Below are 20176 nucleotides of genomic sequence, written 5' to 3' on the forward strand. Positions count from 1 at the left end.
TATTATTATCGAGTCGAGAAGATAAAAGAAAAAGATTGTGATTGTATTCGGTGGTCTATGTTGCAAAATTTTCTCTAATTTCTAATTTACAACGTTATGTTTTGTACTGCTCTTTACTCAAAATGTCTGATAAAAATAAACTTGCTGCTGGTAGACGAATGGTAATATTGTCAACATTATTTTACAATGTTTTACGTTTGATATTGACTTGAAAATAACCTCAAAACACAATCCAGCTGTCAAAATGACGTGTAACTTTGATGCAAACTATATTGTTTAAAATAGAATGTCCTAGGATTTTAGAGTGGACAGGGAACAAGTTGAATTATAAATAAGGACAAACATATACTACACTAAGTAATTATTTATGTTATCGTTCTATTTCACAAAAAATCATTAAATAAAATAAATTGCTTTAACAAACAACGACTCCTACTTATTCCTATTGATAAATTTGTCCAGAACAAGATTAGAATAGAACAGATGAATCTAAGCATGCAACAATAAAGAAAGAAGAGCTACCTAAGATTGGCTTTCAATAGCTTCCTATAATCAATGTGGAGAAAATGTTAACTTGATCTGTCTTGAAAGTTGAAGTGGCCCAAATGGTTTTTTCGAAAGAGTTGAGATTCTATTGAAAATTTGAATGCATACCGTATTCTATCATTTACTCATGCATAATCTATTCAAGTTTTAAAACTAAGTTAATAGGTAGGTATGTAGGCCTAACTTATATCCATGGCCAAGCCACACGAAGCAGGTGTTTTCAGATAAGTCGGCTGGCTGGGCAGAAAGCTCCCCGATTGGCTGCCTACAAGCCTGAAAACCCGCTTTGTGTTGCTTGACGGCTTAGCCATAAGTGTTTGTAACTTTAAGCTCAAAAGTTGTCACAACAAAAACATTCAAATATATTAATTAAAAACGTATTAAGAATACTAATATTATTATTCCAGCTTGAGGAGTATAAGAAAAAGCATAGAAACAATAATGTAACCTCAACTACTTCAAATAAGATAGGAAACGATGGATCACTGCCTTCAGGAAATTCATACTTTGCACCTCCAAATGTCGGCAGTAACATTGAGCCATCTTCAACACCACTCAGTCTATACGTAAGTATACTTTAATGCTTTATTTGTTGTTTTGAGCTGTACATAATTCAATACCAAGAGGGTCATATACATTCACATTGGTCAAATTGGTTGCCTTTATGCCTATCAACATTCCACTAGATTCCAATTGAAAAACATCGTGCATATCACAGTTAAATATTAGTCTATAGATTCAAAAGTCAACTCACCATAGGAACATTTCCACTCAATTATAATTTCAGTCCTTGCATCATTAGAATTGAGCTCTCTAATGTCTATTAATTTGAACCGTGTTATATGTAATATATTGTGTTACTTGATACTTGAATAATTCGTCCTTGACCGGGAGAACCGGATAGACTGTGTAAGGGAGTTCAGGGGGTCACCCCTCAAACTCTGAGATGGCGGCTGTTCGTGTTTGAGTATAGGGTCTCATCCACTAGTTCTGCCAATGAGTATAATGGCCGTTGTATTAGGCGTTCTTTCAATATTTGCTTGAATTGTTACATTTGAATCGCCTATAATTGCTTCAAAAAACATGATTCTATGATGGAGTTCATTTAATTAATAGTAATAGATATTTTTTATAACATGGATAAAATACATGGGCATGTCTGCAAGGAAACAAATTAAGAAAAAACATATAGGCCTAAACTCACCAAACGTCCGCAAGTCCACTGATGAACAGTCGGGACAGTCTTAAAAAATAAAATTAAAACAATTCAATTTCCATCCCAGCTAACAACGAAGCAGCAGGGTGCTGAGAAGCAATGTACTTTAGTAAAAATTGCTCTTACAGTTGATATGGCTCACTAAAAAGATCATTAAAAAAAACGGAAGAGATTAGCAGGATTGTCCCCAGTAGCGCTCCTCATAGACTCCTAGCTTAAACAGGTAACCTAACTTGTTCAAAATTTTGGCCATGCTGCTCTGAGTAGGCTTACTTCTCAATCTACTGTATGGAGGATCCAAGCTATGCCTGTTCCTAGTGTCATGCTCATGAAAGCTCCCTTCTGGTAGACATGGCACCCATGTCACCAAAAGCTATCATAGCAGACCAGAGAAGGTAGAGGTTGACGACAATTAGAATTCTTCCTTCGCAAACGAAAAATGACGGCTTGCAATGTGCTATATATAATTAGCCCTACACAATTTTTTATTGCTTTCTTTTGTATCAGCAGTAGCCCTTTTACCTCGGTGCCACCACTCCACAATATATCATTTGCCATTACACTTTGAAGGAAGCAAAGTAGACCATGGGTTGGCCTCCAGGATACAGCCTTTCAGGCCAGGCGGTAACGATACGGCATGTCAATACAGATTTTTTGTGCTGAATACAATTTTTTTGGTGCTAGGTTTCGTGTCTCAAATTCTTTGTTGTTTATTTATTCTTTGCTGCTCTATTTGAGGTTAAATTATTCTTGTATCATTATAATTAGTAATTTTCCAGTGGTTTATTTGGGCCTATTGTTATTGTTTATTTTATATGTTAGAAATTATTGTCAAACAATATTGTTTTTTAGCTTGAAAAGTCTCTCTTACCGAAGACACAAAAGTCTGTTCAGACATTCAGTATCGTTAGTGGCCGACCTTGGACTCCTGAGCAAAAGAGCATTCTATTCATCTTACAAAAGACTCCTGTATGTACTCTCCCTTTGCAAGCTTACAATCCAGCGTAGAGCCCAAACGCTTTATTGAGGAGATATTATATTGCTCACCAATTCCGAGAACGCTATGAACCGAGTATTCTCACAGCTGAGAAGATATTCATCAGCCCGGAAACAGTCTGATAAGGTCAGGTCTGCCATGTCCCTGCTAACACCCTACAATAAGGTGTCATCCGCATAGCATACAGCTAAACTGTCTCGAGAAAGAGCAACATTGTCATTATCTTAATTAGCAGGAGCCCCAATTTAGAGTCCTGGGGAACCCCACAACTTACTGATCTCATCTGTAACCTCAGATGTAAAACACTAAAGGACTTACAACCATGCCATAAGCAGAGAGCTTAGACAAGAGAATGCCATGATCCAGGGTATTAAAAGCCTTGCTGAGATCACAACTGGCGTGCTACCAATTTCTCCTAAATAGGTTGGATAGCATTTCACACCTATTAACCTAAAGGAAGTTATCGGCTCCAAAATGGTAGATTCTTGATAAACTATGAATGGATCTATTGCTTATGAATGAGAAATCCAGTTTTCAGAGCAAACCAACTTATAATCTTCAGAAGAATTTTGGCAATATACAACACAAATCCATAAAACAATACCTTACACACTTAAACATCTAGCATCATTAAAAGCTAAATACTTATCCATTTATATAGTTGAAAAACAATGGCTATAGGCTTGTAGACACACAAAACAAACTATACAAAATTAGAACATCATAAAACTGTTCAAAACTCAATTTAAAACATTATAAATTTCACTTAAACAGAAAAATATTCAGAGAGCACAAAATTAGAACACATAGCCAGCCACCATTTTTTAGAGAGAAGACCTAACAAGTACAGAGCAAAGCCCCACCTCAAAACCAGTGTCGATGTCATGAACATGTCACTGATATTAAATTCCAAAAAATTATAAATTACAAGTTTAGAATTTACATTTTACATTTGTTCTCAATAAAACTTTATTTTGAAACTGTTATTTTAAATTTATATATATCCTCTATATTTATAATGATCTATTTATCTGTTAATTCTGTTAACTCAGTTTTGGTGATACCATGGAATGTGCAACACAATTATTTACAATAAATTCTCAGTTAAAAAGTTGTCCACATATCGATTACTCTGATATTTACTATCAAGTTTTATAGATCTCGAATTGAAGATTCGATTTTAATCGAGAAAAAATGTAATATTACACAACGTGTCAGCCCAGTAATGCCTCCTCCTCTATATTCTCAGTTAGAATGGAACATCAGTTGTTGGTTGGGTTAGTTTGCGAGTTGCGGTGGGACAACTGATGGGATGTCATTGCGGGGTTGCCAACTTCATGTCCTGAGGGTTTCGTATAGGTAAATTTGGCCGTTTTTGAGGATTGGTGTTTTGTCTCGTTACTTATTGAATGACCCTCGTATCTCTTTTTCTATGTTATTTTTCGCATTTTTCTAATGTTGTATATTATTTATATATTTATATACATTGTTGCTGATATCTGTTTTTCTATGTTATTTTTATGTAAAATTGGAAGTTGAATAAATAAATAAATCAATGAAATTTTTCGCTCTGAAGTCATACTGCATACCTGAAAATATTCTTTGAAATAAGTATTAATGATGTTTTTTATGTTGAATGATGAAAACAGGTAATTGATTTACTGAGCTATCATTAAAAATGTATAAGAATTATTACTATCATTGTTCTTTGTCTGTTATTTACAGAACCCTTTCAAGGAAAATGAAAATGCATATTCAGCTCAAAATTATGACAATGTCAACCTCGGATCACATATGCAAACTGTCGCTTTTAGTGACTCTACTAAGCCTAATCAGTCCGAAGTAGCAATGATTGGAGATTCAGCTCAAAATGGAAATTTGTTCAAAAGCGACGACCATTATGTGGCTCAGTTGGTATCTGAATTAAAAACTCAGCAAGTTCCGTCGAATGACAATGCTCTGCAGATGGTTCAAGAACCAATTCAAATGAAATCCGCCAAGGATTTCTTTGACAATCTACCAGGTTTGGAAAATGCAAATACAGAATTCGCTCTGATTGGTCAGCAGCCTTTGTTTTCCAATGTGGCTGGCGCTGGCTCATCGACAGTGCAACTGCAGAGTAATGATTACGTGTCTCCTGCTCACTCCCACCCCCACCCCCACCCACAACCATCTCCAGCTGTGCCTTTATTCAGCGAAATGACCGAGAAGTACGATTTCAATGCGAAACGTGATTACCACGATGAGAGAAGTGACCGATCAGAGTCTGTTCCAGTCACTCCATCCGACCAGGATAGAAGTGAGGACAGTTCATCTAGCGATCACACTTCCAAACAGGTGCACAGTGTACTCGAGCAACAGCTGCGCGAATTGGACATCCGGCTCGGTGCTCAGATTGAAAACAATAAACAGCTACAAGACGATTTGCAGAAGTCGGTAAGTAGCTGAATCCATTGATAATTATGAACTCTGAATAAGAGAGCCATTTTACATATGGAAATAATTGTTCTTCCATAAGAATTTAGTTTCCTCTTCCATTCTGTTGCTGTAATCATATAAAGCTTGAAGCCTGTGATCAGGAAATTCAATAGTTCTATTTTATAGTTCAATAATTATCATTTTGTAAACAAATCAGTGTGAAAAGCAATCAGTAAATTACTTTGGTATTGGTCGCTCTCCAGATTGAGACATATCAAGCCAATTTCAGAGCTTTTTAATTTGCAGTGAATCTAGAGTTCATCCAAGTAAATAAGAATGACATGAAGTAAAAGCAATATTTTTCAATTTCCAACTACAAAACGATAAAAAATGCTCAAGTCATGAACAATGAGAGCTATAAAATGAGAAACTGTAATTACTATACCAAAAATAGTGTAGGCTATAAAAAATGATAAATTATGAAAAGGAATTGTGCAATCATATAAAGATTATTGAACTTGAACTTTCAACAGTAAAAAACATAACCTTTTTTGGACATGTTATTCATTATCAAAATTTGGGAGTAGAATAGTTTTGGGCCAAGCCTGTTCTTTCCCAATCATATTCATAATAATTTGTATCCACAAATAAATAAATATCAGATTAATATGATTGAATTTTGCAAGAGAAATTAGGATTTCAATTTTACTTAATTTTACGATGTAGAATAACTATTGAAAAACAGGAGCGCTGCTCCTGTTGTTATGTATCTAGTCATTTCATTTAATATAAATTCTTCATTTGTTCTCCTATCTTGAGACATTTTCTTCCCAATTCGTATTTCAGGAGAATACAATTGCTGGATTGGAACAGACAGTTGAAACAGTGAGAAGAGAAAAGGAGGCTCAGGAAAAGGCGTTGGAAGAGAAACTCAAATACCATGTAACTACGTTGGAAATCCTCATAGCAGAAAAAACCGAACTTCAGACTGCTTTAACGACGTGCCAAGAGAGCATTTCACAGAAAGCAGGTTCGTAAACCACATTCAAATTAGTTGGTGAATAATAATTTTGGCGATTGCTGTAGTAGGCTCAATAGAGTAAATATGGTTCTTACCAGTCCTATGCATTGACCCTTATAATATTGCTATAGGCAGTAGGTGTTTTCAGCAATTAGTAAGATAGTTTAGTTCACCTTAGTACGTTTTTCAATCTAGTGCTTTTCTATCTCTTATCGGTAGTATATTACGAATCTGTTTGTTAGCTATCAGTAAAGTTAACAGAGTCGTGTAGTCATTCATTTTACTTGAACATTCTATTTTACTGAGAATGAAACTCACATGCACGGATGCACCTAGGCTTGTGCGTGAGTAATGAGAGAGATAATGGTATATAATTGATCGAGTTTTAGGTGGGCTCCAAACCACAGGAATGTGTTTCTTCAACTAAAACTGGTTTCAGCTGAGCTGGCCTTGAGCAGAAACCATTACGGCGGAAAATTTTAAGATTTCTATTCTTATAACTACGATACTCTAATAAATATATTAAAATATTATTTTCACCGATGTACATGATATTTTTAATTAATTTTAAAAATATATTTTTATAAATAAACCCTTCATCACATGATTGGTCAACTGTGTCAAGTCCTTATTCAAGAACTTAACGATAAGAATTTTCCATATTAAAAATAATTTATGTGAATTTGTGAATTACAATGATCCAGTTGAAACACTTGAACAATCATTCACTATTATCCACTCTAATGATTTTCGATTTCCAATCATCAAATTCAACATAAAACACATTTATTCTATCTTTGCAGGTGAAATGGAAGAATTGCAAGGGCGATTACGAGCTTCAAGACATCGAGTTGGAGATTTGGAGAGGAAGCTCGCTCTATCTGAAGCTCTGCAACAACAGCACGAAAAGTCAGCACATGAGGCAACCATAGTTAGTGACACATTGAAACAAGAAGTCAATATTATGAGGTACTCAATATATTTAAAATTCTCCATTGCACAGAAATTCTCAATCTTCATTTGAGAAGTATAAATACTCAATGTCACTAATTAAAATCAAATTATGATGAAAAATAACGATCTAGAATAGGCTTGCGGTTTTTAATCAGTATCAGATCTCCTAAAAACTTCCAATTTTATTTCCAAACTTGCAGGTAACCCGTGCTCCGCAAGAATCTAATAAACTTGACCTGAAATCCTGAAGAATTTAAAATAGGTCTATAACCATCCTCAGTAAATTAAGAATCTTTATGCAAAATTTCAAGTTAATCAGTTCAGTAGTTGAGACTTGATGATGCGCCATTCGTGAATTTCCTATCTTCTACATGTATATGCCGATTCTTTCCTCTATTATACAGAATATATAAGTCAGTTGACTGTACATGAGTACTGTCAGTTGAGTGTTCATTGTTATTCGATTAACATGAATAAAAAGTCAACTACACAACAGCGTGTAACAACATGTCAACTGACTTATGGGCCACCCTGCATTATAGATTTCGATATTATTGATGTATTTTGACCAAGTAAGGCCTAATAATTTCATTTTTCAATATGTTCTCCAAATAATTTGATTTCTTGATTGAAAATTCTTTACATCTTTAGTTTATTTAATGTATGTAACTCTTAAAATAATGTTTGTTACAGATTCTTTATCCATTGTTTTTAATAATTTTTGTATACAGTATCCTTTGGGATAGTACACTAGTACAATACATGTCAATGATTAATTTTAATCAATTGAAATTTTTCTTTCCTCTATAGGAAACGTCTTGAAGAGACCGATGAGGAAGTGCTCAGTTTGAAACATAAGGTGGAAGTGAAAACCAAAGATATTGATTGTCTGCAAAATGAGTTGAGAGAAAAAAATAGTCAGCTGTCTGTTTCTGAAGTGAGAATTCAACAACTGAGTGATCCTAATAGTGTAGCTGATCGTAGTAGTCATGATGAATCCATAAAGTGGCAGGAAGAGAGAAACTCGCTGCAAATGCAAATCGCCCAGCTAAATGCCGATCTGAAAAAGCTATCAACTGAGAAGGATGACGCAAGTTTACAGTATCAACAGTACGTGGCATCATTGAATCTCCAAATGCAGTCTCTAACTAGTGAGGTATGTCTTCACTATGAAGTTAATTTTTGAGGTGGAAAACCACCTAATAGTAGCGTAACCAGTATTTTAGTGTGGGATTCTTATCTCAAAATCAACTTTATTTTTTCAACATTAGATTGAAAACAGCTTAAAGGAAAAATCATACGAGCATTATTAAGCATTACTTCAATATGGTATGTGCTGTCTCAGCATTTCTTCTTCTTCCTCTTTCAAACCGCTATTTAATTCTGCCTCTTTTCAATACCATTCTAGGAATCTATAATATTTTTCCTTCTTCAATGTACTGGAATTGAAACATCTTCCAACTCAGAGATATGCGGAGCAGAGAGATGTAAGGGAATGGAGAACCAATTAGCAAATTGGATTGATGAGTCATAGAAACAAGCATGGTTGCCAAGTTGACAAAACAGGCTCAATCGATGCAGTGCTTTCAGAGAGGAAACTGGGTATGCATATCATGAGGTGTTGCACACTCACTCAGATCTACAGAACGCTGTCCGCTCTAGCACGGCAACATCGCAGCCGTGTGTCCCTAATTTTCTCTGCTCTGCATATTCTTCCGAGTTGAAGATGCTTTAATCCCTCTATATAGTCAGTATTTGCTCTGCAACCGGCTAACACTTATTGATAGGGGGAAGTCTAGTATGAATTATTGCTACATTTATCACAAGGAAAACAGTCATCAAATAAGAATATAAATATCAGAATTCATAACTTCAATACTTTGTCTACTACCTCAACAGGAAACTGCTAAATCCTTAGTTCTCCACCTTTAGACCTTTCAAGTTGAAAACATGAAAGTTCAATGATGTAAATCGAAGTTAACAATATTGTAGCACATAAAATATTCAGTGATTTAACAAGTTACTATGTTTGAAACACATTTTCAAGATTAGTTTTTAAACCAGTCAAGTGAGCCAAACCAGCTGGGTATAGCTGGAATAATTAACATATAAACTGTTTCCATTAACGATCAATAATTATTAATTATTGTCAATATATTACTAGGGTTAAAAATATTAATTATAATTATTTTTGGAAAACTTGAGAATTTACTATTTTTTATTTTAATTTGTGAGAGTCTCTTTTATTCTTATTGTGCTGCAATAGGCATTAGTCTTGCAGCAATTGAAAAAAAAAACAGAATTGTGAGTCATGTTATTTTGGGCCATTTTATTCTTCCTTTAAATAATTATGGGCCGGTTTCCTTTGTAAACTTTGCCTAAAATTTGCTTTGAAGAAAACTGATCAAGTGGAATAACATAAGTATCATGTACAAACATAGGGCCGGTTTCCGAGCTCGGGATTTAGCTAAGTTCTAGACTTTAAACAGCTGGAGTCAGAAAATTGGCTCTCAGAAACGGGGCGTAGTCGCAGTCCACGTTTGAATCAAATTTCGAAAAACTAGAAAATTGAACACAAAATAAAATAAAGAGAAAATAGTGTAAAGTTTAAGCTATTTTGAATTATTTAGGAATGTTTCATTTCGTCAAGGAAAAACGTTCCCAATTATAGAAATGAGAGAATAAAGATTATCTTAGAAACTACAACTACGCTTCGTTTCGGAAAGCCAATTTTCCTACTCCAGCTGTTTAAAGTCCAGAACTTAGCTAAATCCCGAGCTCGGAAACCGGCCCTATGTTTGTACATGATACTTATGTTATTCCACTTGATCAGTTTTCTTCAAAGCAAAGTTTAGGCTATATCATCAATTTTAATGTCACTATTTCAATAACATTGTTTCCTCTTATTCTTCACCTCTCCTGATTAAAAATGTTGATTTATTTTCCAAATCATTTTATATTGTGATCAACTTTATCGTAGATTCTCATTTTCTTTGTTAAGTCTGAGACTTAAGTAAATCTACAGAGTAGATTTATTTTTAAAATTCCAATTTTGTTGCAGTTGCAAACGATTTCCAATCAGAATGAAAGCCTGTCAGCCAGAGAGGCAAGCTTGGTCGAGCATGTTTCCAATTTAGAGAAGCAATTGCAGCAGACCCAGCAGAGAAAGCTCAGTCCTCCATTGAGAACGAACAATGGCGAACTGGAGAAGGCCAACAAACAGGTGCTGGAGATAACTGCCGAGAAACACGCGTTGAGTGAGCGGCTCGAGAAGGAGGTGGCCGACAAAAATCAAATATTTGAAGCTCTTCAAATCAGAAATGAGAGAATTGAAGAACTGGAGAGATCGCTTGAACGATTGGAGTCGGACCGTCCTGATGTGAGTCGTCTGCAAGCCGCTATTGAGAGTGATAAGGTATTCAAATATCCTATTCATCTACTTCTCTTATTTTTGAAAAATCATTTGATATTTATTTATTCATATACAAATACAATCCAGGTAAAAACAACAGGCATTCGCCCAAAACTGCTCTAAACCTTAATTTGGAATACACAGTCTAGAGGTAAACCTTAATTTGGAATGCACAGTCTAAGAATAATATCTTAATTCACACATTATTTTGAGTCCAAAAAAATGTATCTACTACAATTTTGAATTTATCAGATTAAATAATTTCAAAATGCAAATCCAAACAAAAATCTTCCTTCACAATCGCCAAAAATATTGAAAATTTGACTTATCTACAATATTATACTCATTTAAACATCAAAACAACTGTTTTATATTAATTATCATAACATTTAAAAAGGTTTAAATGTTTCAGTTTGTCTTATCTCATTTCTACAAATTATTTGATTTTCGTGACCATAATATAACAAAAGATATTGAAGTTCTCAGTTTCTCTTAGTTTTATAAATCCTTCGACATTCATAATAATTATTTGAATTACTGTGTCAATTTTGTGATAATTTGGATCTTTATAAACTTATAGCTTTCAGCCCATGAACATAGTTTCGAAGGTAGTTTTGAATTCGATTATCGAATTTGAATTTTAACTCTCAGGTCTATATTACAATGCTATATTTTATTATTCATCATTGAATAAAATACACTTATACCATTTCTATTTGTAACTTGTCTATGATCAACATTAGATTAAAATTAGTTAATCGGAGCCTACTGCAGTAACAGAGCTGGTAAATCTTAATTTTTTATGTTAAATATTTTGTTATTGATGATGTCGAGTTCTAACATCTTGTTATGATGTTGTTGTTAGGAAGAACCGACCAAGCAGTTTAAAAGTACAATAGAAAGTGACTCAGGATACTTGAATAAAAAATACTTTCATTTACTCAATCGGTCAAATATTATAATAAGGCGTAAGCCCAATTCATATTAATTAGGTTTCAGTAACAATACCGTGAAGTTGGCGGCCGTTAGAATCAACGCATTTGTTGAAGACTGTTTCTGCAGTTTTGATCATTTCTTGCACACATATCGCTGGCTATGACATTCATTTTGTCAATAATCCGTTGTTTCTGCCAAGTGTGAGAACAGCCTTTCCCTTCTGATATTCACAAATAAAGAAGACACAAATGGTCAGATCTGGTGACCACCGAACATCAGCTTCCAAAGAGAATAGACGTCCCGGACTCGGAAACATTCTCTCAAACGTAAAGTGAAATTCTTGAGTAATAATTATTTTAAAAGGATGGAACTTCAAATCAAAATGTAAAATCCTTCTCAAACTGGGGTCTGAAATCCCCAATGTAACAGAATGTAGTCCAGCAGAACGTTCCAGTGATCGTTGGAATCCTGTTCTCACCCTCTGTACATTTTCTGGCATTCTAATGGATTTTCGAAGATCATGTGTATTTGTTCTTAGTGCTCTAATAGTTTCCTCCAACTCGGACCAAATTTTGTTAACATCAAGAACGGCGTTGTTGCGTGGAAATTTGAAATGTCATCGGTAAGATGACTACTACGCTACTACGATCTGTACGATCTGAACACTCAGCTCTTACTAAGACGGATATTGACTGCTCGAATGGGGTTGAATAATTGACCAAAAAGAGCAATCAAAAATGTGTAACCCTATCACAGATGATGTGGCAATTAAAACAACAGTTGGATAGTCGCTTCTGGCCTACTGCTTAATTAATTAAAATCTCCGTGGTGTAGTGGTGTACTTTTGCTTATTATAGTACGGAATACCTTTATCTACCGTATTTTCCAAAAATGCTATCTCAATACCAACCATAGTGAAATGATGTCTCATTCTTGCAATAGGTTGCTGCGTCAAGAGCTGTTGCTCAAAACAGTGACTTGAAAAAGCAGTTAGAAGAGCTACAAGATGCATTCATAAAACTGGTGAGTTGTTCTGTCCTCTAAATGATAAGAAAATTATGAAAGATTGGATCATCCTTGCATTACAGACTAACCTCATAGATTATGAAGTCCTGATCAAATTTGAACATTTTCTGTTGTTTAGTTCTTGTAATAGCTGAGAAAACACAGATTTTGGGCGTATTTTTTTCACATCCGCTCTTAGTGCACCTCTAGAAGGCCAACTGAACATACATGCCAAATTTCTACGTATTTGGTTCTGTAGATTTTTAATTCTTTTGATTATGAATGAAGGAGTGAGTGACTGAATGAATCAGTGCCATTTTGCTTTCATATATATAGATTGGATCATCCTTGCATTACTGGCTGACTTCATAGATTATGAATATATAAGGAATAGTTCCATTCCTTGAATATAGTGAGTTGCATTTATGATCCAAAATTATTAGTTACAGCTCTTAAGCTCTATAGTATATCAGCTCTAAAAGTACTGCACATCTTCAATTTTAATACACGACCTATCTAAAACCACAGTCGTATTGACTAGCTTAGCTGTTGGAAAAATCATATGGCAATACAAATGTATACTTTCAATTAGTACCCACTTATCTACTTTCAATTTACTAATTTGTAATTCTTCATCTTTCCAGAGTAATAATAAACTGGAGCTCACTGAATTACTCGAAAAAGAACAGCATATCAATAAGGAACTGAAAGAACAGCTATCTCTTATTGGAGATTCCAAACCGGTTAGTAACTTAGTTATATTACTATAACTCTTAACTTTTAGGTACTGTTTCAAACTCAGTATATTACTACTCGTATTTATTGATTCATATGATTACTGCTTCATTTCGTACCGATTCTACTTGTGCACTCGTGTTATATTGTAATTAAGTAATTTATAGTGAATAATAATTATTAAAAATGTATCCAAATTAAAGACTGTAAATCACCTCGAAGACTTCTGCTACTGCAAATATTGATAACAGGGTGAACAGACATATGGAAATTTGGCAGTAGCAAAAGTCTTCATGGTGATTTACAGCGTTTAATTTGGATTTTTTTTAATAATTATTATTAACTCATTAGCATTTGAATAAATGCATATTGCATATTATCAGTAATTTTCATATGTAATTTATAGTGCATAAAATGATCATCATTGACTTCAACAACTATTCAAGTTATAAAATCCTCTAATTCCAAGAAGAAAGTCGTCAGTCTAATTCTACTGACAATAAATTATGATATAGAAGTAGCCTATATTCCTCACTGAAACTTATCCAAAATAATAAAGTACTTGCCTTTATTTGAAACACCTCTTAATTATACATTCATTTTTCAGATTGAAGCTCATTCGCATCACCATGGGGAAGATCACTGTGATCATTCACATACGAAGCCCAATATGTCAGACTTCTGCTCACAAACTTACAATATCAAAGAATCGGCTGATCCAGGTAACTTTTCCTCTTCCATTGGCCGCCGCTTCTTTCTGCTCCTGGATCATATCATAGAGAAAATAATACTCCTATTTGTTTGTCTCTGATTATATATATCGATTACTTCCCTTATGTTTCATCTATATTATTTTTCTCTAAAAACGCTCATATATTTTTCACACCATGGGTGTTGCATGACCTGCATTTCACTTATTCCAGAGTTCAATATTGACAGTATCTAATAAAATATACTAGTCTCACATAAGACGTATAGTCTTACTAACATTATCACTACACCAATGCTTTAAACTGCAACCACATTCGAATTGATTATGGATGAGTAATGTTATCCAAATAAATCATTACTTTTAAAGCTTTAATTCTGATTCTGCTTCTGAAGCATGACACATCAATTAAACATTTTCTAGTATTCGCATTCAAACGTAATAAATGAGGTAACAATTTCACTGAATTATTACTTATTTGATAAGTCTAATTGAAGCAAAGCCTAGATAAGAACCGAAATATATTCATTCTAAATACCACGAAAATGTTGAAAACAATTAATTATATGACAGTTATAAGGCTCGTTATAGAAAGTTCATTTTTGTATCTTGAAATTGTCTCTTGTTTTAGACGCTTTGAAATGACTTTTCTTTCCAATGAAGGGAAATTATAAAAATGTCTCAGTATAGCTTGATTGAAAATATTACAAAAATCTAGATGAATGTATAGATGGAATCCATTTTCTATTTGCAGGTATTGTGATTGATTTTGAAGCAATGGCCAAATTAGAAGAGAAATTCAAGAGGAAAATGCAAGAAGTTGCAGATTTGTCTGACGAAAAGCAACGTTTGGAACACCTGGTCATGCAATTACAAGGGGAAACCGAAACTATTGGTGAGTGAACATTTCTCACTGTAGAAAGTGTATTATTTCAAATCACTATCTCTTTCTTGGGATGCCTAGGCTATAGACTGAAATTCTAGGTTGTGTGCCTATAATGTCATAAGGTTCTATTACTGACTAATTGAAACGTGATATTTTTGTGCACGTCCAGGAAGGAAAGCATTGATATGTAGAGCGCGCTAAGAAACGACTAAAATTACCTTTTGGTCTTCACATTTCCCCAATATAGTGAGAGTCACCTAAACTGTCAACATAAATAGCATCATATCATTGGCTCTCGTTTAACCAATGCTGATTCTGATAGTTTGAAGTGAATCTCACTAGGCGTAGGCAGTAGAATAACAATTTCCTCTAAGGTCCGCACATGTGCACCATCTACGTTAATGCCAATCTAGGCTCACATGAAGATATCTTCACATCTATCTAAGTACCATATGCACCACCTACGGTTAACGCTAAACTAGGTTTAATAGGTTTGCATTTGTTATAATGTGTTACATACTGGGTTTAAACCAGCAGCTGATCAGTGAACTTTTAAACGTAGATGGTGCATAATACCTTAAGAAACCTGCAAATTCTCAGAAATCTTAGATTAAAAGAATGCGAAAACATTTCAAAAACAACCGGAAGTATTGATTTGATCTCTATTGAAAATATTCATAATACAATTCGACTTTTGCTATCTCTTTGAAATTGATTTATAATTCTATAACCTATGTATAATATTTGGACAATTTTAAACTAAATTAGGTAGGAAATTGAAAAAGTTTTGGGCAATAGCCTGTTTTTTTTCTTTTCCGATCATTGTATTGTTTGTACTTACCAAATAAATTCGAACAAATAATAAAGAGGCTCTGTCTTTTCATTCTACTATTCAGACACCGCTTCGTCCGCTTCAGTACTAACTATCATTCTCAATAACTTGAGACGCAATAAATAAAATGGTGGCAAAACGGACAAGTTGTCTTAGATGAATATTCCCAATTACATATTAATATGCATTTTTACTTTCCTTGCCCTATTACCATAGGTAAGGAAAGTATTGCATTCCGAAAAAAATTAAGGTACCCCAATTTCCAAATTTCAATACGTTTCAAGGTTCCCTGAGTCCAAAAAAGTGGTTTTTGGGTATTGGTCTGTATGTGTGTGTGTGTGTGTGTGTGTGTGTGTGTGTGTGTGTGTGTGTGTGTGTGTGTATGTGCGTCTGTGTACACGATATCTCATCTCCCAATGAACGGAATGACTTGAAATTTGGAACTTAAGGTCCTTACAATATAAGGATCCGACTCGAACAATTTCGATCAAATGCAATTCAAGATGGTGGCTAAAATGGCGAAAATGTTGTCAAAAACAGGATTTTTCGCGATTTTCTCAAAAACTGCTCCAACGATTTTGATCAAATTTTTACCTAAAATAGTCATTGAAAAGCTCTATCAACTGCCACAAGTCCCATATCTGTAAAAATTTCAGGAGCTCCGCCCCATCCATGCAAAGTTGGATTTTAGATTCCCAATTATCAGGCTTCAGATACAATTTAAACAAAAAATCCAAGTGGAAAAGATTGAACATAAAAATCTCTACAATCAATGTCAAGTAACATTTTTACCTAAAATTGAAAATAAGCTCAAAATTTGAGAAAATGTGATTATTCAATTGCGAACTGTTGGCAACTTTTGATTCTATTAAATCATTCACTATGGAGAGATAGCAGATCTCGTGTGTCTCCAGCGTTATTGTCCTGTCACCAGCTGGTCCGATCTTTGAATAGTAGACTTGAGATGCCCGTGAACACTAGCGTCAGGTGATCAATTTTCATAACGGCAAGGAAAGTTGTGTGAGTGCGCCACACCAGATTTTTACTGTTTACTTCCTTGTCCAAGGCTACTTGTATTTGTAGATTTGAAAATGGCTTTGAAATCGAATTATGTTGTGAGTATATATATATATATATAATATATATATATATAATATATATATATATATTATATATATATATATTGGGTAGGGTACTTTGATTTTTAATTTTGATGTAAATGTTACTGTTATTTATTTCAGGGGAATACATTGCATTGTATCAAATTCAGCGAGGAATGTTGAGGCAACGAGCTCAAGAGAAGGATGAGCAAATGGCAAGACTGGCTCATGAGAAGGAACTGATGCGTAACAAATTGAAAAAGTTGAATAATCTCATCAAAAAGATGGTTTCCAACGCACAAATCAGTAATAGGCATCATTTCATGAAAGGTTAATACAAAAATGAGTATATGCACGTATTTAAAAAAATTATATAACTTCTGTGACTTAGTAAAAACGTAATTCATTCTATAACTATTATTACAAATTATTATACTAATAATTTTTCAGTTTATCAGATAATCACTTAAAAATCTGGTTTTTATTTCTGATAAATTTGAAGTGATGAGCAATAAGAACTTCCAAGGAATTGCAAAATCCATTCGTTGGAAAAGTTTAACGTGTACATCACTTATTCTCACCGAATCCCTCTCAGTTACCTTTATCAACTCAATTGGATTCCAAATTAGAGATCATAATGATTCCAGTTGAACATGTGCGGTAACTGGAGGTAACGAATTGTGTGTTCACGATCTTTCACTTGCCAAATTTAGTAATTTTCCATTTTCATTGATTTTTGTTAAGAAGTATATATGCTTCTCAATTCACTATAATCTGTACTAGATTTCATTTTATATTCATGTTAAGTTTTAATTACTTTTTCTGCTTCAAATTTCTGCTTCTTTCTGCTTTAAATAGGAACCAAATTTTCAAACCATCTTAGAACTAAAACTATCTCTAGGTGATTACACAGTCTGTTCAATTACAGAATGTTTCAATTGTTGATTTAAAAATACAAGGATTTTGTGGTGTAGGGCCTTTGAAAAGATAAAATTTCAACACTAAATTTCTTCATATCACAATTTTACATAGAAAATGTGGTTGATGTATTAAATTTCTGTTCTTTCATGATGTTCCACATGCTTCTAAGTAATTGTATGCAATTTATTTTGTAATTTTTTATATAGATCCGCAATCAGCAGACTCTTCAGAGGAGACTGCAACCGAGCTTAACGACTCATCGACAACTGAAAGATTGGCGAATGGAGAGAATGAGAATGAAGAGGAGACTGTTGTGAAAATTGAAGCGCTGTTGTCGGAAATTGGGTCCAGTAGTCTGGTCACTTCTGACCATGGCGATCATGCAGTTTTCCATTCCTGTCCTTTGTGCTCCGATCGTCCGCTTATCACTGTTTAATTTTAATTTTAATGTTATATACAATTTTCTCACATCACCCATTCATTGGGATTGTTTAATAGATGACACAGAATATTTTAATAATTATTAATGTTCTTCAAAGAGTTTGTAAATTAAGCACCATGTTGCACAAAAGTCTGTTAACTTTTAATCCCGATCAAATGCCACGAAAACCAATCAGAGAAACCTTCCTCTCAGAAATACATTCTCTGATTAATTCTCGTGGAATTTAATCATGATTAAATTTTAAGAGGTTTTTGTGCAACTGAGACAAAGTGTTTCAAGGAGAGGTTGTTGTGATCATAATAATCAATATTTAAAAACTGCAATATTAATCGATCTAATGAAACATCATTATCATGTATATTAACATAATTTTACATTCATCAATCTGTATATATTCACAGTACATTTCATTATTTATTAAAATGATAAGTGAATAGATTCTTCGATTGAGTTATTATAAATTAAATAGGGCTAAGCTACATTAATTTGTTAAAAACCGTGCCTAATTCCTTCTATTATCAAATTTTGGAGATGGAAAATAATAATTATTCTTCACTTGATTTAAATTTCTTATATCTTCTATCATTCTATGTTGCTTATTCTATTTGTAATTAAAATGTATAATAAAGAATACAATATTAGCTGTTATGAATGAGTGTCTTACTTGTAGATCCAGTAGTTAGATAATATTGATCATCAATCATCATCTTGTTTATGCCTTTCACAATTTGAATAGATCGTTTCTTTATTCAATTTATTCCAGTTGTAGAGTACTAATGAAGTTTAAATAAACCATGCCATAAAGAAATTTTTTTAGTTTTCGAGTTTGTTCAAGGGCCTTTCAAGTAAGAAACGTTGCATATGGTAATAGCCTACTATCTTCAAAAAGAAACAGCCAGCAAAAGTGTGAACATTCCCAAAAGCGTCAAAAGTATTCTTCCTCAGTCGTCAAATCATTAGGCATAAAAGAAAACCTATATTCACCTTTCAAACATCATCTAGACCCTCCAAACCAAATAAAAATATAAAATCCAGACTGAAACCCTAACTAAGGTCGATTCTCACATAAGTCACGTATGGCCACTACCACTTCAGTTTACAAAGTCTAGCACACAGATATAACTTCATCAGTGGACGAGGAAATAATCCAATCAGAAAGCTGCAAATCTACATTTTCAATTCAGCTGATTTCAATAAAATTTCTGATTGGATAATTTCATCGACCACTGATGAAGTCATAGCTTAGAGCTATGGCTTCGTAAACCCAGGTGGTGATGTTATGGCACAGACTTTTGTCACTTCCACCCCACTCCTAAACACACAATGGTCCAATGCACACAGATAAGTGACTTGATCACTTTCTTGTCAGCGCCACGCCTCTTTTTTCTCTCTCATGAGCACGTCACTTGTTTTTAATAAGAAATGACAAAAAACATATTGAATGACGATTAAAATTCAACAGGATTTTGTGCAAATGAGCTGAACTCTATTATGTTTTTTAGTCCAGCCAAATTGTAATTTTTCAGAAAACAGGCCTGAAAGAATTGTTTTCAACGGTTTTATTTGTGGCGCTGAATTTTAATCTCGAATTTTCTGACACGCATTAGGGCAGCTTCACCGCTAATTTTTTGGGGCTTTTTCATTTTTTTCTCAGAAACCTTGAGTTTTTCGAGAGAAAACATTCCCTATAAAATTGGAGAAAATTAGGTATTTTCCAATTAATTGAGTGGTCGTGCACTACAGCTCATTCTCTCACCTCAAGGCGGTTCAAAATCATGTATCCTGAGTGAATTCGATCAAAAATGGAAAATTCATTCTTCAACCATAGTTCCATACATAAAAAATGGCCTATTCTCAGCTGCGTAGTATCTTCTGATTGTAAACTGATTGTATCTTCTGATTGTGACTGAAACACTTAGATAAAAACTTCAAAATGTATTCAAAGTTGAGAGTTTTTTCCTCTTTTCACTCCCATAAAAACTGTACTTTCGATTTCAATACCATTCAAAAGTTACAGAGGGTTGAAAAGAGTTACTGTATATTGAA

At 33.8% G+C, this 20176-nt stretch overlaps 1 protein-coding gene across 1 annotated transcript; it reads left to right on the forward strand.

The window, feature by feature from the left end:
• LOC111062024 (golgin subfamily A member 2) lies at nt 1-18782 on the forward strand. Its single transcript, XM_039424343.1, has 13 exons — nt 1-161; nt 954-1112; nt 4485-5195; nt 6024-6207; nt 7002-7167; nt 7963-8308; nt 10214-10567; nt 12443-12523; nt 13150-13248; nt 13848-13962; nt 14704-14844; nt 16909-17097; nt 17895-18782. Exons 1-13 carry the CDS (start codon nt 123-125, stop codon nt 18122-18124), a joined length of 2814 nt encoding a protein of 937 aa, XP_039280277.1. The 5' UTR covers nt 1-122; the 3' UTR covers nt 18125-18782.
• Nucleotides 18783-20176: the final 1394 nt, after the last annotated feature.

The sequence above is a fragment of the Nilaparvata lugens genome, chromosome 3, assembly GCF_014356525.2.
Source record: "Nilaparvata lugens isolate BPH chromosome 3, ASM1435652v1, whole genome shotgun sequence".
Classification (NCBI taxonomy): Eukaryota; Metazoa; Arthropoda; class Insecta; order Hemiptera; family Delphacidae; genus Nilaparvata; species Nilaparvata lugens.